We start from the raw sequence: 21,911 nt of genomic DNA, 5'->3' as shown, positions 1-21,911 counted from the left end.
AAATATTACACTTTTAATAGGACGGAAAGAGTGTTAAAAAAATAATGGGGTATATAAGTCTTTTAATGGGGTACATTACCAGAGTTACCAACGTAGCTATATATCTTCGGAAAATTACGAGTATGGTACCCGTATAATGTAGTGGTGGTGATGGGAAAAACGGTCTAGTAGTGTCGATGATGATACTATCAATTGGTGGTGGTGGCGATGTCAAATGATGTAGCCTTTAGGTTAATGTAATTGTGATTGTAGAAATTTTTTAGAAGATATGGGATTAAAGTATTAATTATTAAAATAAAGGTTTGAAGTGTAAATTAATTCATTAAAAGAAAATTTAAATTTTATAAAAACTCTTTATATGGTGGGTGTTTACTAAAAGTAATTTAGTAATTCCATATGTAACTAGTGTGTAACTAATTCTAAAAATGAAGGGTGTGACATTTTTTATAAAGGAGTACGAGCATGGTATCCGCGCAATGCGGCGACGGTGGTGGGAAAGCGGTCTAATGATGTCAGTGATGGTATGGTGGCCGTGTCAAGTGGTGTTTGTTGATGTAATTATGATAGTGAAAATTTTTCAGAAGATAAAGGTTTAAAATGTTAATTATTAATCTTAAGGTTTGGAGTGTAAATTAATTCATTAAGGGCAAACTTAACGTTTTATAAAAACTCTTTTCATAGTGGTTGTTTATTAAGGGTAATTTAGTAATTTCATATGTAATGATTGTGTAACTAAATGGTGGGTGGGGGGATAAATTTTATAAAGGAGTACGGACATGGATTGTGATAGTGAAAATTTTTATAAGACAAAGACTTAAAGTGTTAATTATTAAAATAAAAATTTAAAGTGTAAATTAATTTTTAACGACAAATTTGGTAATTTATAAAAACTCTTTCCATAGTAGTTGTTTATTTAAGAGAATTTAATAATTTTGTATATAACTATTCTGTAACTATTTCTAAAAATAAGAGTTAGTGATATTTTTTATAAAAGGTTCTATATAGATAGATATAACTTATTGAAAATTTTGGGGCTATATCGCTTCGACGCTTCCTACACAATGGCCCACCTTGCATAAGCCCAGGTAAACTCGAATGAGCTACAAATTTTGACGCTCCACAACGTTACGGTTAGTGGACAGAGTACACAGGTACAAATTAAAGTTCACATCACAAGAAACTGAAAACGGAAAATCGAAAATGCTATGTAAAAGCACAGGGTTCATACTTCATACTGATATATAACATAATAATCCCCTATAACTTAAACTAGCTAGTTTAGACGGAGTTCATATTTCTGTAGTTCCTCATGACCTTGAATTAAAAAGCATTCATCTTGGCGAAGAATAACATGACTAGCTAGTAGGGTTTATATACACAAAATCTCCACAATATAATAATAGTCATGACGAAGATTCGCTCCTCTGCTTACGCATTCGTGCTGCCCATGATGCATTTTTGCCTGATTCTTTATACATGCTTCTCTTCCGGAGCTCTGATAATTGACTTTGCCAATGATTTCTCCATTCACTTTTCACCATTTGCTGAATCATTATACATAGAAGCAATGTCAACAAACTGAGCAGGTTTCATAATGATTGAACCCAAAGAAACTGATCAAACAACTAGTGAAAGAAGTGCATTAAAGTTTACTCTCAACAAAAAACATCAGAATTTGCTAAATATACTGCTTCATCATAAAACTTATGATCAAAAATCTCTTAAATTCTAAATCATTTTTTCACGAACTGAGAGGTTACTTTCATCAACTCTGCCTTTCGTAAGACTCTAGGGTCTTAATTTCTAAAAATGTGTACTACTCCATATTAATTAGGTAATATTGTGATTGCGTAAGGTAGATAAAGTACATGTATTCAAGGCAAAAGATATAAAGAAAACAACATAAGATCTCAATTGAAAATGAATGATACCTAATAGTTAAGAAAAGGTTATAAAAACCTGCCTTCAATTAGAAATGGAAAGATAGTCAGACTAACCAATTTTCAAACAAGCCATACCACAATATAGGTCGGCAAAGATACGTGGAAACTCTCACAAAATATTCGTTTGCGTGATTAAACAAGACACGCAAATTTAAAGACATCAATAGTAACAAACAAATGGTAAAACACGTGGATATGAATGTACGTAAATGACTTAATTTAGACAAAAATGGGAAGAAAGCTAGGGTATGGCTAATCAACGGGGGATGTATAGTAACAAACTAACAATATATAGACATATAGTACTTATCATCGAGGTTGTATCAATAACTATTCCAGGTTGTATTGACAAGCATAGTTTGATTAAAATGCAAACTAAATATAAATTTACTCTTATTCTAGCTTAAATCATACTCAACTATATTTGATTGCGGAAAACCACTCAATACAAAGTTCTTTTAAAAAAGACTATTGTTCAAAAACTGTACACCACCAATTATTCCCAAACTACCCATCTGGTTTAAGGGTAAGGATCCTCTCAAGTTAATTTCTAGAATATGTTGGCTCGAGTTATTTCACCCTTTTTGTAGTCCGTCCAGTTAATGTTTCGGTAAGCGTCTAGAATATGTTGCATTGGTAATTCTAGATTAGATCGAGTTGTATAATGTATATTTGGCTTCTAGCAAGTTGCTAGTCGTCTTTTATTCTATCAATGAAATTTCTCCGTTCAAAAAAAAAAAGGATCTGTGATATCTCCTAAATTACCCTCACTACCGTTTTAACATAAATTACCTAAACTATTTGTCGCTGTTATCACCACTACCAGTGACCGCCTGCCACCACCCCACCGCCACCACTGATGCCGCATCTTTCCCGGGTGCTCTAGTGTAATACAAACGCTAACAGTGCTTTTAAAACATGTATAGTTTTCTAACTAAGCAATTCAACATATGCTTTTTTGTGCTACAGGTTATTGAAATGTAAAAAGGCTTTAAAAAGGTAGTATAAAAAAAGAAGCAAGTGTTATGCCCATCTACTCATTTTCAGTTGACAATTCTCGATGACCCACTAGTTCGCAATACTATATTTTCTTAATTAATAGCATAAATTTTAACCGAGCTATATCAATAACTGCACAAGGCACCTTAAATTAATGAGACTGATGCTCGGGTAAGCCCAGACTTTTAAATACGTGCTAAACACCCATATACAGGTTTGAGCATGGACCAAGAAATACAAAACCTCTTATATCCTTTGAGGCTTAATTTGACTACTATACCACTACACCAAGATCTCACTGAACACATTGAAATCATTAAAACTGAAGGGAAAAAAAAACCCAACAAAAACTTAGCTTAAACAATAAAATACCCATAATCATCAAAGTAGAACTTATATGTAAAATAAAATAACAATAAAAATGCACGCAAACAAATATATTAACAAAGGATTTAATTAATAGTAGTACCTCATCACTACTCAAATGACTACGAGAATTAAACCCAAAATGAATCCCCATAGCCATATCTTTATCGTACAAAGCCCTCCTGTTAGGATCCGACAAAGTTTCATAAGCTTCTTGAACCCGAATAAACCTTTGAGTATACTCCTCAACCCGATCCGGTGGACAAACATCCGGGTGGTACTTTCTAGCTAGTTGTTTATAGGCTTGTTTAATCTCCATAGAAGACACTGTTTCCGAGATACCAAGAAGATCATAAAAACTTGATACATCTTCTTTAACTATCTCACTCACGGCCGTAGTGCCACCTTCTTTCACGGCTGACACCACCGTGAAGGGCTTAAAACTTCCGGTGGGTTTTGGTGAAGTGAAAGATGATGGAAATTTGAAGTTGGTTTTTGAGGCAATATTAAAAGATGGTGATGGTGGTGGTGATGTGGGGATTCTTGAAATGAGACTTTGGTTGCAACACATGGTGAGTTTTGGTTAAGTTGTTATGACTTGTAAAAAATTATATAAGTATATATGTTTCTGTTATGATGATTCTTTTTTCTTGAAGAGGTGTAAGAAATGTGTGTATGCGTGTGTTTGTGTGTGAGTTGGAGGAATGTGGGTTTTTCTGGGTAATATAAATGAGGATTGGTTAGGGACACGTGTGATTTTTATGAGGGGTGTTTGAGTCATTTTCATGAGTGGGGTGATGAGTCATCACCTATAGGCTGCGGATGGATTTGGTAATGTAAACCAGTGAACTAGGTTAAATCTTCGGTGGTATATCGGGTCAATCTTGAAAGTGATTTGAAAGCAACCAATTATATATTATGATTATTTATGAGTGGCTTAAATATACCAAGGTTAACACTGCTTTTTTTAGTTTGGGTTTACCTACAACCAACTCGTGTCATACAAAATTCATATCTGACTGAAAAATAATAAATAGTAGAAAAAAAAATAATTAAATCCAATTTGACCCCTTTTAAGTACTTATAAAAGAAAAGAAATGATTGAAAGTGATATTATTTTCCTTTCAGATCATCTCATAAATGGGGAGAAAATTTTTAAACAACATCAACTAAAAATTCATTCCATTTCTTTTCATTTCATTTTCTTTCCATTCTTAAATTAAACTCAAAAACACAATTTGTTTTGTAATCATTTGCGTTCTCTTCTTTTCATTCCATTAAAAAACTCAAGAACATGATGTAAGGGGAGGGATGTGAAGCGTGAGTAATAAATTGAGATGTTACCTAAAGTCAGTAACAAGCTAGCCCATAACTCCGTCCATGGTTCTTCCACACTCGTTCGTAAGGGACGGACGAGTCCACAATATTGGGTTGGAATTGTCCGACCGTTCGTCCGTCCACTTGTCCCCCGCGTCCGTTCTACAAAAACGAGCGCTTTATTCTTTTTTATTATCATTTTTATTTGCAATTGTCGGATGAGGGTAAAACAAAAAAAAACAACTTTTAATTTTTTGGCAAAATAGGTCCCTCTAATGGATCCTTTGACAAAAATCAATTCAAACAAGTTTCTTGTTTTGACAGATTTAGTCTAAAATGGCTAATTTTTCTAAAATTCTATATATACACATCCTTTTCATTGATACTAACACTACTCTTTCATATATTTATATATTCAGCTATACTTGTATGCACAAACACACACACATTTTTGAAAGAACCATGTTAAACGACATACCAATTATAATGACCGTTTTTAAGGCAAAAATGTTGATGCAAAATCATATGCTTGACGACGTCATGCATAGATTGGAGGTGCATGCTGTGATTCAGAGCATAATGAACAACGGCTCAGTTTACATAGCCGAAATCCAACAACTTCAAGTTTTGGGGTGCCATCCTAACGTCGTCGAACCCCAATATGTAACGATGCCTCTTCCACCTTAACGACCACACGTGATCACGTGGAATATTGGCAAGGCAGTGTCGATGGTGGTCAGCCCGAAGCTTACAAGATTGCGAGGGGAGGAATACGCAACTCGATGGTGGACTTTACCGGTTCTTAATTCGGTTGGCGTTAAGTAATAATTTTTAGGTATTGTAATAATTATTATGTAACATTTTTAATTTTTAGGACTAGTGTTTTTTATTATCAATGTAAGCTTTTCGTTAAGTATGTGTTTTATTAGATTTTGTTATTAATGAAGTATATGTTTTATCTAGATTTTGTTATAAATTTGGAGGGTTAAAAGTTTAGATAAAAGTATAGAACAAAATAAAAGGAGTGTACACAACTAGTCCGTTGCATTGGTGATGTTTTGGGGAGATTAGTCTTTAGGTGGTTTTTGCTGATGTAACACTAACTGGGACTAGTCATTCTGAAGTTTAATCTATGCATTCAGTAGAACCTAAGCATACTAAGCAATATTGCCACTCTCTTTGTATAGTATAAAAAGGTGTTATACTATTTAATAATGTAAAATATTATTCTCCCCGTTTCAGTTTAGATGTCTAAATTTGAATTGTTGAATTTTTCTTCTCTAACTTTGACCATAAGTATTTTTGTTTGTATAATATAATATCTAATGAAAGTTATAAGTTATATCAATGAAAAATACATCTAAAACTCAATTTATCAATATATTTTACATCAAAGTTATTGTATAACACACATGAAATAATTTACATTCACAGATGCGGAAGAAATAATTTAAAAGTCATAATATGACATTTAAATTGGTACAAATAAGTATATAATTTTATCTCTATCTTTACTATACTATAAAACATTTGATCTCTCCAATTTTTTCAACCAAGTATTTGCTACCCCAAAATATCTTCTTCTTTTGTTTAGTAATTTAAACATCTTCACCTAAGATATTTTTAATATAATATTATTAATGAAATTAATTACAATATATATATCACCCGAACTTTAAAATAGTTACACCACTATCTTTTACATCATAACTTTTAATACCCACACAACAACAACCACTTGTCGCCGCCACCACCCGTTACTAACGTCGCCACACCACCGCATCGTTCGGTCATTTGTCTGATACTATATAAAAGACACTTTCTTCTCCTTTTTAACTTTTAATCTTTCAAATATCCAAAATGTCCTCTTTCTTAAAAAGCTTTTTTTTATAATTAAGTCATAAACTCATATACCTAAAATACCTTTTTTTTATAAAAAAAAATGACATCATGTATTAAAGTAAAGTGAGATCCAACAAATTACTAGATGCCAAACAAAGTTTTAAGTACAATTACAATTACTAGCTGTGACAACTTGTTGGAAAGGTTAATACGAGAAGGAATACAAATCGTCACTCTCCAAACCAGGATGTTAGCTTACACCACCTTGTAATCTCCGAGTCATCTAGTAATGTTTTATCGTCATTAAGTATTTTTTTTTTCTTTTTTTTTTTACAGAGAATTCACTGGTTTCATCTAACTCCCACATCCATTTGTCATTCTCAATAATACCAATGCTAGATATCTCTGAAAACAAATCTAACCATTCACTATCTTGAGCTTCACCTCTAAGAGGCATGAGCCATTGAGATGAAAAATGGATACCATCCCAACGATCCGAAACCAAGCAATATTAACCTTGCTCTAAACTATAAAGACGTGAGAATATAGACTGAAATGGTCTATGTCCAAACCAAATATCATGCCAAAAAAGCGACAATAGACCATTCCCAATCTTAATGGAAAATCCATGAAAAGTAACAATGTCCTTTTGATGTAATTCAACCTAAGGATTAGAAATTTGGTGGCATAATCACACTTAGAGCCATCACCAGAAGTCCAAGACTAGAACAAGTTCGGTTTATAAAGACTTTTAAGAACTTTTACCAATAGCGCCTCCGGATTATTAACATAATGCCATCACCATTTAAGAAGAAGACCTTTATTAAGTGCATTGGCAAAAGATAATTTGCATCCCCTTGGCGAATGCCCTGTTCATTAGTGGGGCTGCCATTGACAGGAATTTAGGACCTCGTTAAATGAAGGCATCCAGAAATTCAACTAATCCACTTGCGACCAAAACCCATAGAACATAATAAAAATAGTAAATAGTTCCAGCTTAGTGAGTTATAATCTTTGGCTATATCAAGCTTAAGGAGCATGACTTTCTTCATCTTCCGTTTATAATGTTCCACAATCTCATTAAGAACTAACAGGCCATCAAGATTATTCCTCCCTTTTATAAAGGCCGACCGCGAAGAACTAACTATCAAATCCAAAACTTTAGACTGTCTATTAGCCAACACCTTTGCAATGATTTTGTACCGAATCCCAATTAAACTTGTGGGCCGAAAATCATTAACAATAAGAGGATTAGAAACCTTTGGAACATGGGTACTAAACGCAGTTACTTCCAAGAGGGAAATAACCGGTTTTGAAAAACCGAATCACAAAAGCAACAACATCATCTTTAAAAATATTTGAGTAATTCTTCAAAAACACAAAATGTGAAACCATCACCATTCGTTGTCACCGCCATGGGTAGATGCAAGGTTAAGGGGTAAGGGTGGGGGGGGGGGGGGGGGGGGGTTGTTTAGACCCTAGCGAAACTAGTCCAACTCTATTAATTTTGGTATTTTTTGTGAATTGAATCTGGACCATCAAAATTACGACCCCAGCCCAGTAAAAAACAAAAAGATTCAGCCCATTAAAAAACAAGCAACAAGTATAATGAAATTCAAAAGGATATTGAACCACTAAAATAGTTATTGAACTGTTAAAAAGATAGTTACTTTATCACATGCTACTAGATAGTCATCAATTTTTGTTTGATGGTTATTAGACCCTAAAATATTTATAAGAATATATATATATATATATTTTCATTTGTTGGTATATCAAGCTTGAAGATTAAATTGTTTGTTTGTACAACTATGATATTATACCAAATGTAGAACACATTCTTATATTCTAAATGTATTTTTTTTTTATCTATGAATAAAATACTATATTATTCAAATAATTGTATTTTATATATAAAAGTATAAGATTCATATTTGTTTAATACTAGCATGCTACCCGCGCAATGCAGCGGTGGTCGTGGCGACAACAGGGTGATGGTGGGGCGACTGTTGGTGGTGGAGGCGGCGTCGAGTGATGTAGATATATAATCGATGTAAAAGTAATTGATGTAAAAGTTTAATGAAGATATTTTAAATGATAAAGCATTAATAGTGTAACTTAATTATTAAAGTTAAGGGGTAATGTATGTGAAAATATTATAAGGGGTGTTAAATGAAAATATTACATCTTTTCTAACATTTTTCAAAATAAAATTTATATTTCTATAATATAGCATAGATAAACTTCATTATAATAGTATCTTTTATTTTTTAAATGACTTATATTATGTTTGTTGATATATAATTTATATTGTCGTTTTTAAATATTAGTTTATATAAGTTAAATAGTTGTGTGGCTAGGGCATTTTCCCCCGAATCGATCTAATTTCATGAATCCTTAGAAATGCCACTGTTAAACAAAAGAAGAAAATTTAGCTCTCAGTATTTAAATTCTTGGATCCATCATTGGTCGTTCCACCACATGTCGCAATCGCCGCTACCACCATCATTATCATATCGAGCGAGTATTCATATACTCCCTCCGTCCCAATTTAAATGTCATAGTTTGACATTTTGGGCTTTCGTGCTTAACTTTGACCATCAATATTTTTGTTTGTTTTATATAATATTTGATGTAATATATATGATTGGATAGGGTTTTAAATGCATTTTACATTGATATGATTTTCATCAAGTACTATATAACACAAACAAAATTATTTACGGTCAAAGTTATGAAAGAAAGACTTGACAAGTCAAAATAGGACATTTAAATTGAGACGGAGGGAGTAGTAAACAACAATATATATGAGGTTTTCCATATATATCCTTATCCTTGTAACAATAATTCGAAGATAACATTTTGAATTAATAATATAAGAAAATATATATGAGAAAAACTAGATACATGAGCACCTTAGATCTTTACCCCATCTTTGTAGACTACAAGCCAAAAGTCTCTCAAAATCACACAAAGATCTAAAAATGTACTTGATATTACCAAAAAGTCATGTAACCTAGAAGTTGAAAAGTTGTGACAATAATATAGATATGGAGTAAAATTTAGAATATAACATAATTACCACAAGTAGCAAATGAAGCTAACTGGTGAATGTTTTTTTTCCATATGTTTTGGATTTGACTCTTTAGAGTGACATGTCTGTTGTATATATTTGAATTACTTGTAAGGACAGATCTTTTAATCTAGCATATGTGTAAGACTTTACCTTTAATATTGTATATTGATGTGTTATATTAAATGTCGAATGTCAACTGACTGTATAAAAAGAAATTATAAATTAAGATTTTGGAGTAAAGAAAACAAGTTTTTCACAAATCCTTCAATTCTATTTCTTATATATACCACTTATATCATCTCTAACTTATAAGACAAAAATATTAAGAAACCTTGTATTAAAACATCAATATGTATGATACCTTTTAAAAAAGAGAAAATTTGATTACATCACCCTTTGGATTGCTATTTTATCATTTTTCACCCCTGTGTTTTTTTTAATCATTACATCACCCTATAACAAGTTTTTGTATCAACACATTAGCCTTTGTCCACACGTTCGTTTGCCTCCCTCCGTTACCCCCCCTCACGTGGTATTTTCGTATTTTGGCACCAAAAACCATCAATATATACCACGTGCTTACATTGCTGGATTTCCACACAAATATAAGATAACCATTTTGGTAGGAAGAAAAAGGGAGAAAGAATAAAAGTGAAGAACCCTAAATAAAATGGATGGTAGAAAAAAGGGGGAAAGAAAAAGGGAGAGAATATAATTTTGGGCGGAAAATGTAAGCACGTGGTATAAAAACCATCAATATATGTTATTATAGATATGTTTGCACTAATGTTTTCCATATAAAATATATATTTGGCCAAATATCACATTAAGTTTTGCTTGCGTGTTCCACGATTCATTTATTAAGAGTACGTTTGTTATTGATGCGGTTCCACTATAAATGTTTACTAATATTTTGACATATCAAAAATATTAATTTTTTCAAGACGATATCACGACCACATTTAAAAGTATGCAATATCGTAAATGTAGTTCAATAACTTTGATTGCCTTTGTTATTGATGTGTTTCCTTTATAAATGTTCGCTAAAACTCTGATATATCGAATATATATATATATATTTAGACAATACCATGTAACACCACAACTAAGGCGGAACAATGAGATGTACAGAAAGTCGAGTATTCAAAACAAAGAATTATAAATAACATTAACCATAGCTTTATTTGATAAAAAGAATTTATAATGTACAAACATGTGAACCAATTTCCAAGTACAAATGCGTCCACCATACTTGGATATTAAGTCCACGAACCAAATAAGAAGCACATGAAATTGTACACTACAATGATCAAGGCGGATTCCATTGCCTATCACAAGGTTTGATCTTTGACTCCAAAGTGCAATGCAAATAATCATGAAGCATATAAATCCTCAATGCTTAAGCTTATTTCCTGAAAAGCATGAAGAAAAAGTGTCAACTACGAAAACGTAGTTGGTGAGTGCATAGGTTTTTATATAAATCTTGGTACATCACCGTTTTAATACTAAGAAAACCGATTACTATTAAATTTCGAAATATCCAAACCATATGACCGACAAAATTTTCATATCATGTTATCAAGTTTCCAAATACCATAATGTCATATCAAGACTTGGAAAAATCCATAGTAAAATATCAGGTTCTCATTTGTCAAATCATCATGAGAGAAAAAGTATATAAATCGATTAATCGTATATCATACCAAAATTATTCGGTTACCAAAATCATTTCAATATCACCAATTTCAACGTCTTTCAAGATATCATATGAGGGACGATACCCAATCCGTATGTTCAAACAATTTCCAATTATCAACAATATTAATATCAATTTCACTTAGCCACAAGGGCATAATTCAATATCAATTTCATTTAGCCACAAAGGCATAATTTACATAATTTTGATGAGTAAATGCTTGAGCCACTACTACTACCATTTTATCAAGTCCAACAATATATATAATTCATTTTATGGCACAAGCTGTCAATCAAGTGCCGTATTAATAATAATAGGGTCGTGCCATGGAGACAACCATTCAAATTTAAGGTAGCTAGAGCACCACTATGGTCGGACTGGAAGTGACGGTTGTCACGAAGGCAACCAACCTTCCACCGTTACACTTATGGGTGGGTGGACGAAACCTAGTTGCGCAACTCTCTAACTACAGGCCTCCACTTTCGGAGTAAATAGTAGTGTACCGAAAGAAAACGGGTTGACAGAACTCAAGCTCATTATAAAAGATTTATCACATTGAACATACGAAACAACTTCATTTCATAATCATATTATCAAAAATCATTATATATATATGTATATAAAAGCAATTTCATTTATATATCATGCTTTTCACCCCGATAGTTAAACACATAAAATAGTTTGAAAGGGGGCTATGACTCACCTTGATATGCCGCATATTATACTCATCTATCCAAAATGGGTACTTCCCATCTACAGCTTCCTTGACTATATATCTATTATGTTCCTCCATCATATTTCAAGCCAAGACTATCCCTACAATAGGACTAATATACGTAAGTTTCTATCTTAAGCCATCACTTAGAAATGCCATTTTCATTATGTTGCTATCAATTGTGGGATCCAAGTATATTGGTAACACTCGCATCGTTTTGGTTGTAGAGATTGATGGTGTAAAAGGTTACTTTCATTACATGCGTAGTTATAAGTTGTTAGATTTTCGGCAACTTGGCTTCATTTGTGGTTTCACTTGATATATTAGGTTATCATATAGAGATACCATATTAAGTTATGTTCTCCTTATTCATCATTTGTTGTGTAACCGATTTTAGCGCGAATTAGCATTTGTGATATCAATATATAGCTTGGTTAACATAATTATTTATGCCTATCTCACTTAATTATCTTTGTTTTATTTTGATTACACTTATCTCATGAAATTCATTTAAGTGTTATGGGCCATTATCAATTGGGCCAAAATGTGATGGGTTTTTAAGTGACTTGGGCTTAATTTAATTATTGGGCTTAACCTTATTTGGGTTATGTGATTATTGGATCATAGTGGTTATTGAGCCAAATGGCCTACTGATTTATGGTCCTTTGGGTTCGCTAATTGGGCTGGGCTAGCCCATTAACTCCTTAGTGCATCTTTTAGCCCATTACACAAATGATTACTTTACTTCAGGATTTTCTGTTTTTACTTGTCATTTTTATGGAATGTTGGGTACTATTTTAGGGTCAAGACGAATTATTTGGACCTTAATGATTTTTACTCAGTGACTTATATGTATCTAGTATTTTTGTGAATTTTTGGTGAATTTTTAGATGATGTTTGGTGTCCTTAAAAATTATCCAAACACAAACTGGAGAATGGGCACTGCTTGCGACATCAGAAGTTTTACAAAAGTTCTTGATGTTCTGATTGTGAGAAAAATCCCATTATTTTATTTTAAATTCACGACACATTGAAATTACTTTTCACCAAGTATGACCTCCTGGAACCTTATGGATTAGGAGATAAAAATTGTTAAAGTTTATAAAATATTCAGACAAAATGACAGTTGAACCAGTTTCAGTAGAAAAATCATATCTTTCGTTTCGTTCAGTATTTTTGAGTACTTCTAGTTGGTGGTTATTCTTAACTCGTTCCTCTACAACTCTTATTTTGAAAGTTTTGCTTGAAGATGCCCTCACATGCCCAGTTTTCCCGTTCAAAGACAGAAGATGGATTCTGTCAGCTTACTTTTTTTGCCCAATGCATGCCTTTACTTTATGGCTTCACCCAATACTTATTTTGGCAAACCCAATACATTTTGTTCATCCTAATTCATCTCTTAATCTTTCATTAGTGTTTTCTCCAGATTTTATTTTATATTTTATGGACAAATCATGTGATGAATTTATATTTGTGTTCTTGTGATTTCGGTTAGTGATTTTTATGCATAGTTTTGTCTTGAATTCTTATAAAATCTTTTAGTCCCAACTATCACTAGATGGGTGCTGAAGACACCTCTATGTCGATGGTGAGTGAACTTTGCAACACGATCAATTAATCTGGATGTGACCAGTTTAGTTTGATCGTGTACCAGGTTAACTGGAATTAAGTATTAAAGTGACAGAATATTAATACATGCAATAATATAAATGACGAGCATATAAACTGGTGAGACAATATGTAATTTTCAAGTGTATTTTATTTATTACTTGTTTAAATAAAATACAAGGTTGTTGCGGAACCAAGATAATACAAGAATGTAAATATCCTAACAACCCATGAATTACAATTGATCTAAACTTGGAAATTCTCCTAAACAATCGAAACACTTAGAGTTGTGAAATGTTTCTTTTTGTGATTGAGAGAATATTGCACAAGTTCACCAATATTGCAGAATATATGTATTTGCAAAGTTATTGAAACAGCTTGTGCAAGGACCTCTATTTATAGTCGAAGATTGAGCATGGGGATCTCAACTTCGATGTACAAATATGGTTGACAGCACACAAAGTATTGTTTAAATAATCCTTTGTGTGTGTTAAATAAAGTAAGACAAAAGGTTACTTTATTCAACCACTCTACATCTTTGTATCTTTATCCAAAGACAATATCATTGTCCGGTTAAAAGGATGTAGAGTAAAAAGGTCCTCCTCGTAATCAGTGTAAAGCTTTGTAAGAGCATTTACACTGGAGGATTCTCCAGTTGATTGATCTGGTAGATTGTCAACTGGGCTTCGCTGCCATTGCCAATCTCTATCTTCCATTTGTTGTCTTTGACTTCAACTGGAAGGTCTTCAGATTCTAGTCGTCTGATCTCAACTGGAGGAAGTCATCAGTTGCTAAACCTGTACAATGCAACTGGACTTCTAATATTTCGGACAATTCCTCATGCTCTCCAGATGTCACTGGAGAGCTCCAGTTTAGTTAAAACTGGACCTAACAAATTCCCCCTAATTGTCCTGAAATATTGTCAAGTATTTTCAAACTTGTTTCTATACAAGTTTAAGTTTGAAATACTTGAATTTGATAAAACCTATTAAGTTTCCAAGACATTTTTATAGATCATCAAATGTCTTGGATTTTGTTTTAAGTGTTTGTAGATCTTATCAGATATCTTACTTGTAGGTTACAATCTGGCAACTTGTATATACATACAATTTCAAATAAATTACAAGAGAGTACACAAAATTACAAGCAGATAATAGTTAGAAGGAAAACTTAAACAGATGGCCCTTCACCAGTTTTCCTTCTCTTTGAGACTGATGAAATCGGCTGAGTATCCTCAGGATCAAGGCCTAATCTTTCTTCAATGTTTTCCTTGAACTTGATGAGATTTTGCAATACATACTCCCAGGCTCTTTCAACTTTATTCTTCCTCTGCCCCCCCTCCAACAGCCTCAACATCTCAACATGCTCGGAATGACCATACTGATTGACATCCGGGTTCTCAGTAGTCCTTTTAGGTCCACCAAAGTATTGTACCTCAACAACAAAATGCTTGGCACCAGGCTTAATTGAAACCTTAACATCAGTAATCCTGCCTCTATTGTGCCTTCGACGCTGTACATCTGACAAATATGTGCGAGCTTCAGATTCATTTGTCAGTTTGATTTTGCTCGTGCTCAGCTTTTGTGTAGCAGCTCGAATATCATCAGTTGTGGGTTCAGATGGTTCTACCCAAGTCCTCAGATTTGCATCTCTTGGTAAGGCCTTTTGTTTTCTTCCTTTGGACTTGGGTGGATTCAACACTTTGGTGACCGCCTTCTTGACCTGCTCAGTTCTCTTGAGAATCCCTTCAGATCTGATCTCTCTGGCCTTTTCCACCGATACATTCAAACACTTTGCATCCAGTTCAGCCTCATCATCCTGGTAGTGTTTGTCCAGTTCCACTTCAAGCATCTCCTTCAGTGCATTGACTATTCTTGGATCTTCTTTGATCTTCTTGTATTCAACAAGTGTCAAGCCAAGGAGTTGAGCATCAGTGATATCAACAAGAGGGGTTGGAAGATTTTTTCTTGATTCAAACTGGTTTGCCTTCATTTGTTTCTTCCTTTCCTTGACCAGGTATCCCACTCTTGCTAACTTCTGGCTCTCGCTTTCAGTAACTGGAGGCAACAAATCGACATTGCCAGTTTCCAACATTGGTGCATTGGTGGCTGGTTCCAAAGATTCATTAGCAATGGCCTTTCCCTTGTCAACACTCCCTACCACCACATCATCAAACACCTCAAACCCTTGCTCACCAGCCTCAGTACTGGTAGCCATCACAATCTCCTTCCCTTTACTTGAAGTCTTCACAAGAGTGTGAGGGGCATGTACCGACCTTTCCCCCTTGGCAGCATCTAGTCCCTGCCTGATGGCTTCAAAATCAGCATGACTAGAGGGCAGGCGATCTAGAGGCTGCCATGATTGCATTGTCTTACACTCTTTGAAGACTCCACAAAGCATGCGAACTGTCCTCCAAAGATGATTTATCTCTTGAGACTGAGTCATTACATTTCCACTTGTCTGCTCTTGACTCTTTAAAATTTGTTTGAGAATGGAGAGATCATCTGAAGAGAGCCCAGTTGCAGGGACTTCCTGAGCACTGTCAGGCTCAACCGCCCTTCCTTTGCCAACTTCAGTGGTCAGATCAGATATGGCAGTTGAATGTTCAGACACTTTGCTAGCCAGCGTATCCAGACTGCACCTCAACCGATCAATCTCAGATGTAATTGGAGTGAGATTGACCTGGGGCACTGCAATCTTGGTGATCTCAGATATCACCTTTTCTATCAAGTTACTCTCACTGGCTGCCAAAGTTTCTTCGATCTTGAGACCCACTGAAGAGGCCAACCGACTCCCAAGCTCTGTCACATCTAGGCCAGGTTTGCTACACAGCTCTTGCACCTACCTTTCCAGATTCTTAATATCAACCTCTGAAGATCTGACAGTATTGTTCAGCAGGTTGGATATTGAGGATGTGACTCCAGATTGAGTCAGTGCGAATGCCTCCCTTAAAGATATTGCCAATTGATTGGAGGATTCCACTAACTCGTTCAGCTTGCCAAACACCAAGTCCTCATTAGCAGAGAACTTGTTAATCCCCAGGTCAACCACTTTAATATTTTGCAGATGATCCTTGTGGTACCTGGAGAGGGACTTGGTGTTCTTCTCCAGTGTCTTTTGAATCTCTTCCACCCTCGCAAGAAGGTTCGAGAGATCGGTTTGAAAAGACACGAACTGGCTGTCCAATGACGGAGGAGAAGGTGTCACTGGACCAGCTGAAAAAGCTACAGGTGCAACTGGACGAGGTATGACAATATCTGGTTCTCCAGTTGCAGTAGCATCAGTAGAGAAGAGGAGGGGTTGTAGAAATGAAAGGAAGAGATTCAATGTGTCGTTCATGCTGAGAATGCTCAGGTGTGAACGACGGCGACGGTGGGGTTAGGATGTGTCTATTTCTAGGCACACCCATAGAAGAAGGTGATTGGCGAGAGGTGAATATTGGAGGTATTTCTAAGCTTTGTACATGAGTTGGGGAAACTGAAACATGTGGTTCTTGGGGTTGACCAAGGAGAGAAGGGAGCTGAGCAAGTATAGTTGCATCAGCCATCTCCTGGTCAGATTCTGTCTCAGATGAGTCCGAAGACTCAAGCTGAAACACACCCTCATTTATGCCAAGATCCATAAATGTTGGGGTGGCTGAACAAGTTGTTCAGACTCCTGATGACCAGTTTGAGTTGCCTCAATGGTATCATCAGTTTGAGGATCCGTTGCCGAAGCATCTTCTCCCTGGACAGAGGTGACTGGTGCCTCAACCACAACTGCTCTATCCTCAGTTGCAATATCATCGGCAGCGGCTTCAGAGACCACTATCACAGATTGTGACTGGTCAGGTGCAGCAAGTCCAGATCTTGATCTCCTGCTTTTAGAGGATCTTCTTGCTTTAGGAACTGCATGGACTCCTGCTTCTGCCACAGTTACTACTTCAGTAGACGAACCGGTGGGTCCCTCATTATTTTGAGGCCCGCCCAGTTGCCTTTCTGATTCACCAGATTGTGGTGCATCAGTTTTAGAGAATGCAAAAATCATTCTCGGGGACATCTGGACTTCATCAGAAGTGGACACCAGGTTGTCCAGATTCCTCAACAGTTCTGGCACAGAGAACGAGGATTGCGTGTTGTTGTACTCGTCTCTGCCCAGAATCTGAATAAAACAAAGGGACAGAAACCTTGAAAAGGGAACACAAGGACCCCTGTTACCCTTCAACTTGAATACCAGGCTTCTGAACAAAATGCCTGCAAAATCCACCCTCAGCCCATTCCAAAGGCAGTACGCCATTTCTGCCTGGAAGGAGTTTATCTGGTCCAATCCACCAGAACTCCCTCCCAAACTTTCCACCAAGTGGACCATAAAGAACTTCCAGGATGGTGAAAGCCCCTTCATTGTAATGGACCCCTTGGTCTTCAACACATCCCCCTCCACCATCTCCTTATTTCCCATATCAAGGAAGACCTGGCGGAAATTGATATTGGAGGAAATCACCACTGGAGTTTCATTATGTCTCCAGTAGTTGAGGTTAAGGGCTTCCCTCAACGTTCCAGTGGTGATGGTACACGGGACTGACCCATCCTTTAGAGAAAAGGAGATGGATGAGCAGTCCTCAGAAAGAGAGGCAGTGTACCAGAACTCACACAAGTAATCATGGAATAGCTTGTGTGGATTCAAAGAGAAGGCATCGCTGAGGGGAGAAATTCGAAGAAAGGATTGGATTCTCCCGATAAGAGAGTCAGCGGCCTGGAGCCCTTGAAGAGATGCCATTGGATTATTTGGATTTAGTTTAATAAGCTTAGAGCTTATGGGAGCACCAGTGGCACGAATAACATTTTGTGATGGAATGTACTCAGCAGTGAGTAGATTCACATCACGAGAACGAGATGAAGAAGAAGAAGATTTAGGAGCCATTTGTGGATTTAGATTTAGGGTTTTGGACTTAAAGAAGAAAGAGAGAAAAGGATCTCGAATTGTGAATGATTGAAAGAGTAAATGAAGGAATTTTGAGAGAAGTAAATGAGACGGATATATTGGTGGGGGGTATATATAGGCAGTAAAAATATTGCCAAAATATATACGAAAAGATATTTAGTCTCCAAAAGTTTGAAATAATTTGTAAAAAGTTATTTTCCAAATTTTGAGAATTCAAAATATTTAATACTTCCCATCAAGCATTTAATGCTACGACGGCTGGTATTCCCACTTACCCACTAACTTCACCAATACCCATAAAAAGTGCAGTACATTTCAGCAAAAGTCTTGACACGTAAGACATGTCAGGTGACGTTCGTGAGTGCGAGGTTGGTACTCGAGTAACATCACGTGTCACAAGTATCCACCAAGTAAAACACAACGTTATGAAATCTGGCTGACCACCATTTTGAGACAAGACCAAACTAGCAACCAAAAGAAAATTTAGATGCCAGTTTCAACTGATGACCTTCAGTTGCATTTTTCAATAATTTATTTGAAAAATATTTTGAGTCTTTTTCCCCCTAAAAGTGTGATCCATTTGATCAATGACTAGTCTTTGAGTACATCAAGGCGTTCAATCTCCAACCAATCAAGGATCACCTGGACCATCCTCAACTGAAGGGCCTCTTCAGTTTAATGAGGATTTAACATACCTAGTTCACTGATGAGATGTTTAAAAGTCTTTTCATCAAGAGGTTTTGTAAAAACATCAGCTAACTGTTTATCAGTGGGGATGAAATGTATTTCAATATCTCCTTTCATAACATGATCACGAATGAAGTGATACCTGATATCAATATGCTTTGTCTTTGAGTGCATCACTGGGTTGTGAGATATAGCAATAGCACTGGTGTTGTCACAAAAGATTGGGGTTCTTGTGAATTTCATGCCATAATCAGTAACTGGTTTTTGATCCAGAGAATCTGGGCACAACAACTGGCCGCAGAAATGTATTCTGCCTCAGCAGTAGACATTGAGACTGAAGTCTGCTTCTTACTTGTCCAACTCACCAGTTTTCCCCCTAGGAAATGACATCCACCAGTTGTGGATTTTCTATCAATCTTACAACCTGCATGATCTGAATCTGAATAACCCATTAGATCTAACCCTGAGCCTTTGGGATACCAAAGACCAAGGCTAGGGCACCCTTTCAGGTACCTGAAAATGCGTTTAACAGCATGCAAGTGTGATTCTTTTGGATTTGCCTGAAATCTGGCACATAAACATGTTGCAAACATTATATCTGGTCGACTGGCAGCTAGATACATCAGTGAACCAACCATTCCACGATATTCTTTTTGGTCCACTGGTTTTCCATTTGGGTCAGAGTCCAAATTTAATGGAGCTGAAATAGGTGTGGTTTTAGATGGGATAGAATCATATTTGTATTTTCTTAACAAATCTCTTACATATTTTTCTTGGTTAATAAAAATACCATCCATGGTTTGTTTGATTTGTAAACCTAAGAGAAATGTTAATTCACCCATTAGACTCATCTCATATTCTTGAGACATAATTTTCGAAAACCTTTTACACATTCCATCATCAGTTGACCCGAATATAATGTCATCAACATAAATTTGTACCAGCAAGATATTACCTTTTTCTTTCAAGATAAACAAGGTATTATCTATTGCACCTCTTTGAAAACCATTTTTGAGAAGATGTTTAGTTAGAGTATCATACCAGGCTCTTGGGGCTTGTCGAAGACCATATAAAGCTTTGTTCAGTCTATATACCCAATGTGGATGCCTTTCATTTATGAAGCCTGGAGTCTGCGTAACATACACTTCTTCTTCCAATGTGCCATTCAGAAACGCACTTTTTACATCCATCTGGAAAACCTTGAATTGCAAGTGAGCAGCATAAGCCAAGAAAATTCTGATGGCTTCAAGTCTTGCAACTGGAGCAAAAGTTTCATCGAAATCAACACCTTCTGCTTGACAATAACCCTTGGCAACTAATCTAGCTTTGTTTCTGACAACGTTGCCATCTTCATCCATCTTGTTCCGGTAGACCCACCTCGTTCCAATGGGTTCTCTCTTTAACCCTGGAGGACAAGGAACAAGCTCCCAAACATTGTTCCTTTCGAACTGGTTGAGTTCTTCTTGCATAGCTTCAACCCAGCTTGGATCTGCCATAGCCTCGTCAATCTTCTTCGGTTCAATTAGTGATAAGAAGGTGACGTTCAAGCATTGATCACTTGTGGCTCTTCTAGTCTGAACCCCACTATCTGGATTGCCAATAATCTGCTCAATGGGATGAGCAGCAGTCCATTTAGTGTATTGACTAGGTTGGTATAATACAACATCAGTGCAAGACACCTGACGATCTCCAACTGTTGCAGCAACAGGACGAGAATCAGTCCAAACTACTTCAACTTCAACTGAAGAGTTAACATGATTATCTTCAAACAAAGGTATCTCTTGAAGAACTGGAGAAGCTTGAACTGATTCTGATGTTGTTGTGGCACGCACATCAGATCCAATTACCAGTTTTTCAGGTAGGTTAAAACTGATAGAAGGATAGAATGAGGTGTCACAGAAGTTCTTCTTTACCTTAACTGGTTCCAAGACTTGGTGTTTGGAAACATTTTCTGGTGTACTAACTGATTGATGAACCTGATCAGATACACCAAAATCAACTGGGACAACTGAAGATAAATCAAGGGTTGGTCTTTTGTTGATTGCTTCATTTGATTCATCGAACGTGACATGAATGTCTCATGTACCTTTTGGAGTCTATAATTATAAACTCTATAGGCTTTTCTAATATTTGAATACCCCACAAAGACACCTTCGTCAGCTTTTGCATCAAATTTTCCCAACTGACTGGAATCGTTTAAAATGTAAACTGGACAGCCAAATACATAGAAATATCCAACATTGGCTTACGATTCCTGAGGACTTCATAGGCAGTCTTCCTATGTCTCTGACATAAACTGACCGGTTTGGGGTGTGACACGCAGTTGCTACAGCTTCAGCCCAAAAACAGGTGGGAAGACAGATTCAGATAACATACTTCTGGCAGCTTCAATCAATGTGCGATTCTTCCTTTCAACCACACCATTTTGTTCTGGAGAACGAGCTGACGAGAAGTTTTGAGAAACGCCAGTGTCAGGTCAAAATGTCTCCAATTCTTTATTATGAATTCTGTACCGTTATCACTTCGCAACTGACAAACTTCTTGGTAACTGAGCTCATTCGCTGATGAGAGAGATAATTTCACCAGATGCATCACTCTTTGATCTGATAAATATCACCCAACAAAATCTGGTGTATTCATCGACCACAAAACCAAAGTGTACCTTTACAGCTTTAGTTTGAACATTCATGGACCAAAAAGGTCCATATGAAGCATGTGAAGAGGTTCAGTGATGCTGAAATT

At 35.8% G+C, this 21,911-nt stretch overlaps 1 protein-coding gene across 1 annotated transcript; it reads right to left on the bottom strand.

The window, feature by feature from the left end:
* Positions 1-1,181: 1,181 nt before the first annotated feature.
* On the bottom strand, positions 1,182-4,011 carry LOC122605481 (chaperone protein dnaJ 20, chloroplastic-like). The gene is made up of 2 exons (XM_043778436.1): positions 3,412-4,011; positions 1,182-1,544 (listed from the first exon to the last, which is right to left on the bottom strand). Exons 1-2 carry the CDS (start codon positions 3,877-3,879, stop codon positions 1,404-1,406), a joined length of 609 nt encoding a protein of 202 aa, XP_043634371.1. The 5' UTR covers positions 3,880-4,011; the 3' UTR covers positions 1,182-1,403.
* Positions 4,012-21,911: the final 17,900 nt, after the last annotated feature.

Source organism: Erigeron canadensis, chromosome 6 (genome assembly GCF_010389155.1).
Source record: "Erigeron canadensis isolate Cc75 chromosome 6, C_canadensis_v1, whole genome shotgun sequence".
Taxonomy (NCBI): Eukaryota; Viridiplantae; Streptophyta; class Magnoliopsida; order Asterales; family Asteraceae; genus Erigeron; species Erigeron canadensis.
Note: the sequence above shows the minus strand (reverse complement) of the source record. Positions and strands in the feature narration are given on the sequence as shown.